Here is a 1,017-nt window from a genome sequence, read left to right on the forward strand (position 1 = left end):
GGGGGGGGGGGGGGGGGGGGGGGGGGGTGAAGGGGGAGAAAAGCAAACTTTTCCAAAATGAAGAAAAATGAGTCTGTTTGCAAACGGACGAGCGGTCGTTTTCACACTGACACCGTTTGTTTTGTGCTCCGCACGTAAAGCTGCTGCTTTAATTCTGATTGGAGCGAGACGTGGGGGGAATTCAATCTGGGGGGGGAGGGGTCAATCAAAGGGGGGGGAGTGGTCAATCAGAGGGGGGGCAACTGAAAAAAGAGGGGGGAGGTTAAAAACACCCAGAGACTGAAGGAAATAAGGAATAAATGCAAGTAGTCAGAAAAGAATTTAATCTAAAAAATGAGGCTGAACGTTGCTGAATAACCTTTGTTTGTTTATTTGTTTGTTTGTTTATTTGTTGTTTTGTTTGTCTGTTTTGTTTGTTTGTTGTTGTGCAGCTTCCACGCGCCGTCAACACTCAGGCTCTGAGCAGCGCTGGGATCCTGAGGATGGTCAACAAAGCTGCGGACGCCGTCAACAAGATGACCATCAAGATGAACGAGTCGGACGCCGTGAGTGGAGGAAGTGAAGGAAAAGGAAGTGAAGGAAAAGGAAGTGAAGGAAAAGGAAGTCAAGGAAAAGGAAGTGAAGGAGTGAGGCTGTAGGGAAGACAGGAAACAGCTGTGAGGAAAAAGAATGAAAGAAAGAAATGTTGAGTTTTAAAAAGAAAAGGAGAAACTGAAAAAACGAGGGACTTTGTGACTTCCTGAAAATCTGACATTTAGCATCAGTCACAAAAACGTGACAGAAGACGACGTGAAGGAACGTTTTAATCTGGAAACAGGAAACGGTCACCAAAGCAGAAAATCAATAGAAGTTAACAGATCAAAAAGTTAAAGACTTTAAATTAAAGATGAAAAAACTTTAAAGATTAAAAGTGACTATCTTCCTGTCTGCGTGACTGACTTCCTGCCTGCGTGGCTGACTTCCTACCTGCGTGGCTGACTTCCTGCCTGCGTGGCTGACTTCCTGTCTCTGTGGCTG

At 45.2% G+C, this 1,017-nt stretch overlaps 1 protein-coding gene across 1 annotated transcript in view; it reads left to right on the forward strand.

Moving 5' to 3' along the window:
- The window catches only part of snx2 (sorting nexin 2), a 19,225-nt gene that overhangs the window by 11,206 nt on the left and 7,002 nt on the right, over positions 1–1,017 (forward strand). Inside the window, exon 9 of the mRNA XM_037680137.1 lies at positions 432–545. Coding sequence (XP_037536065.1) covers positions 432–545 — 114 coding nt within the window. The remainder of the gene's footprint in view (positions 1–431; positions 546–1,017) is intronic.

This window comes from Nematolebias whitei, chromosome 8 (assembly GCF_014905685.2).
Source record: "Nematolebias whitei isolate Nwh7 chromosome 8, NemWhi1, whole genome shotgun sequence".
NCBI lineage: Eukaryota > Metazoa > Chordata > Actinopteri > Cyprinodontiformes > Rivulidae > Nematolebias > Nematolebias whitei.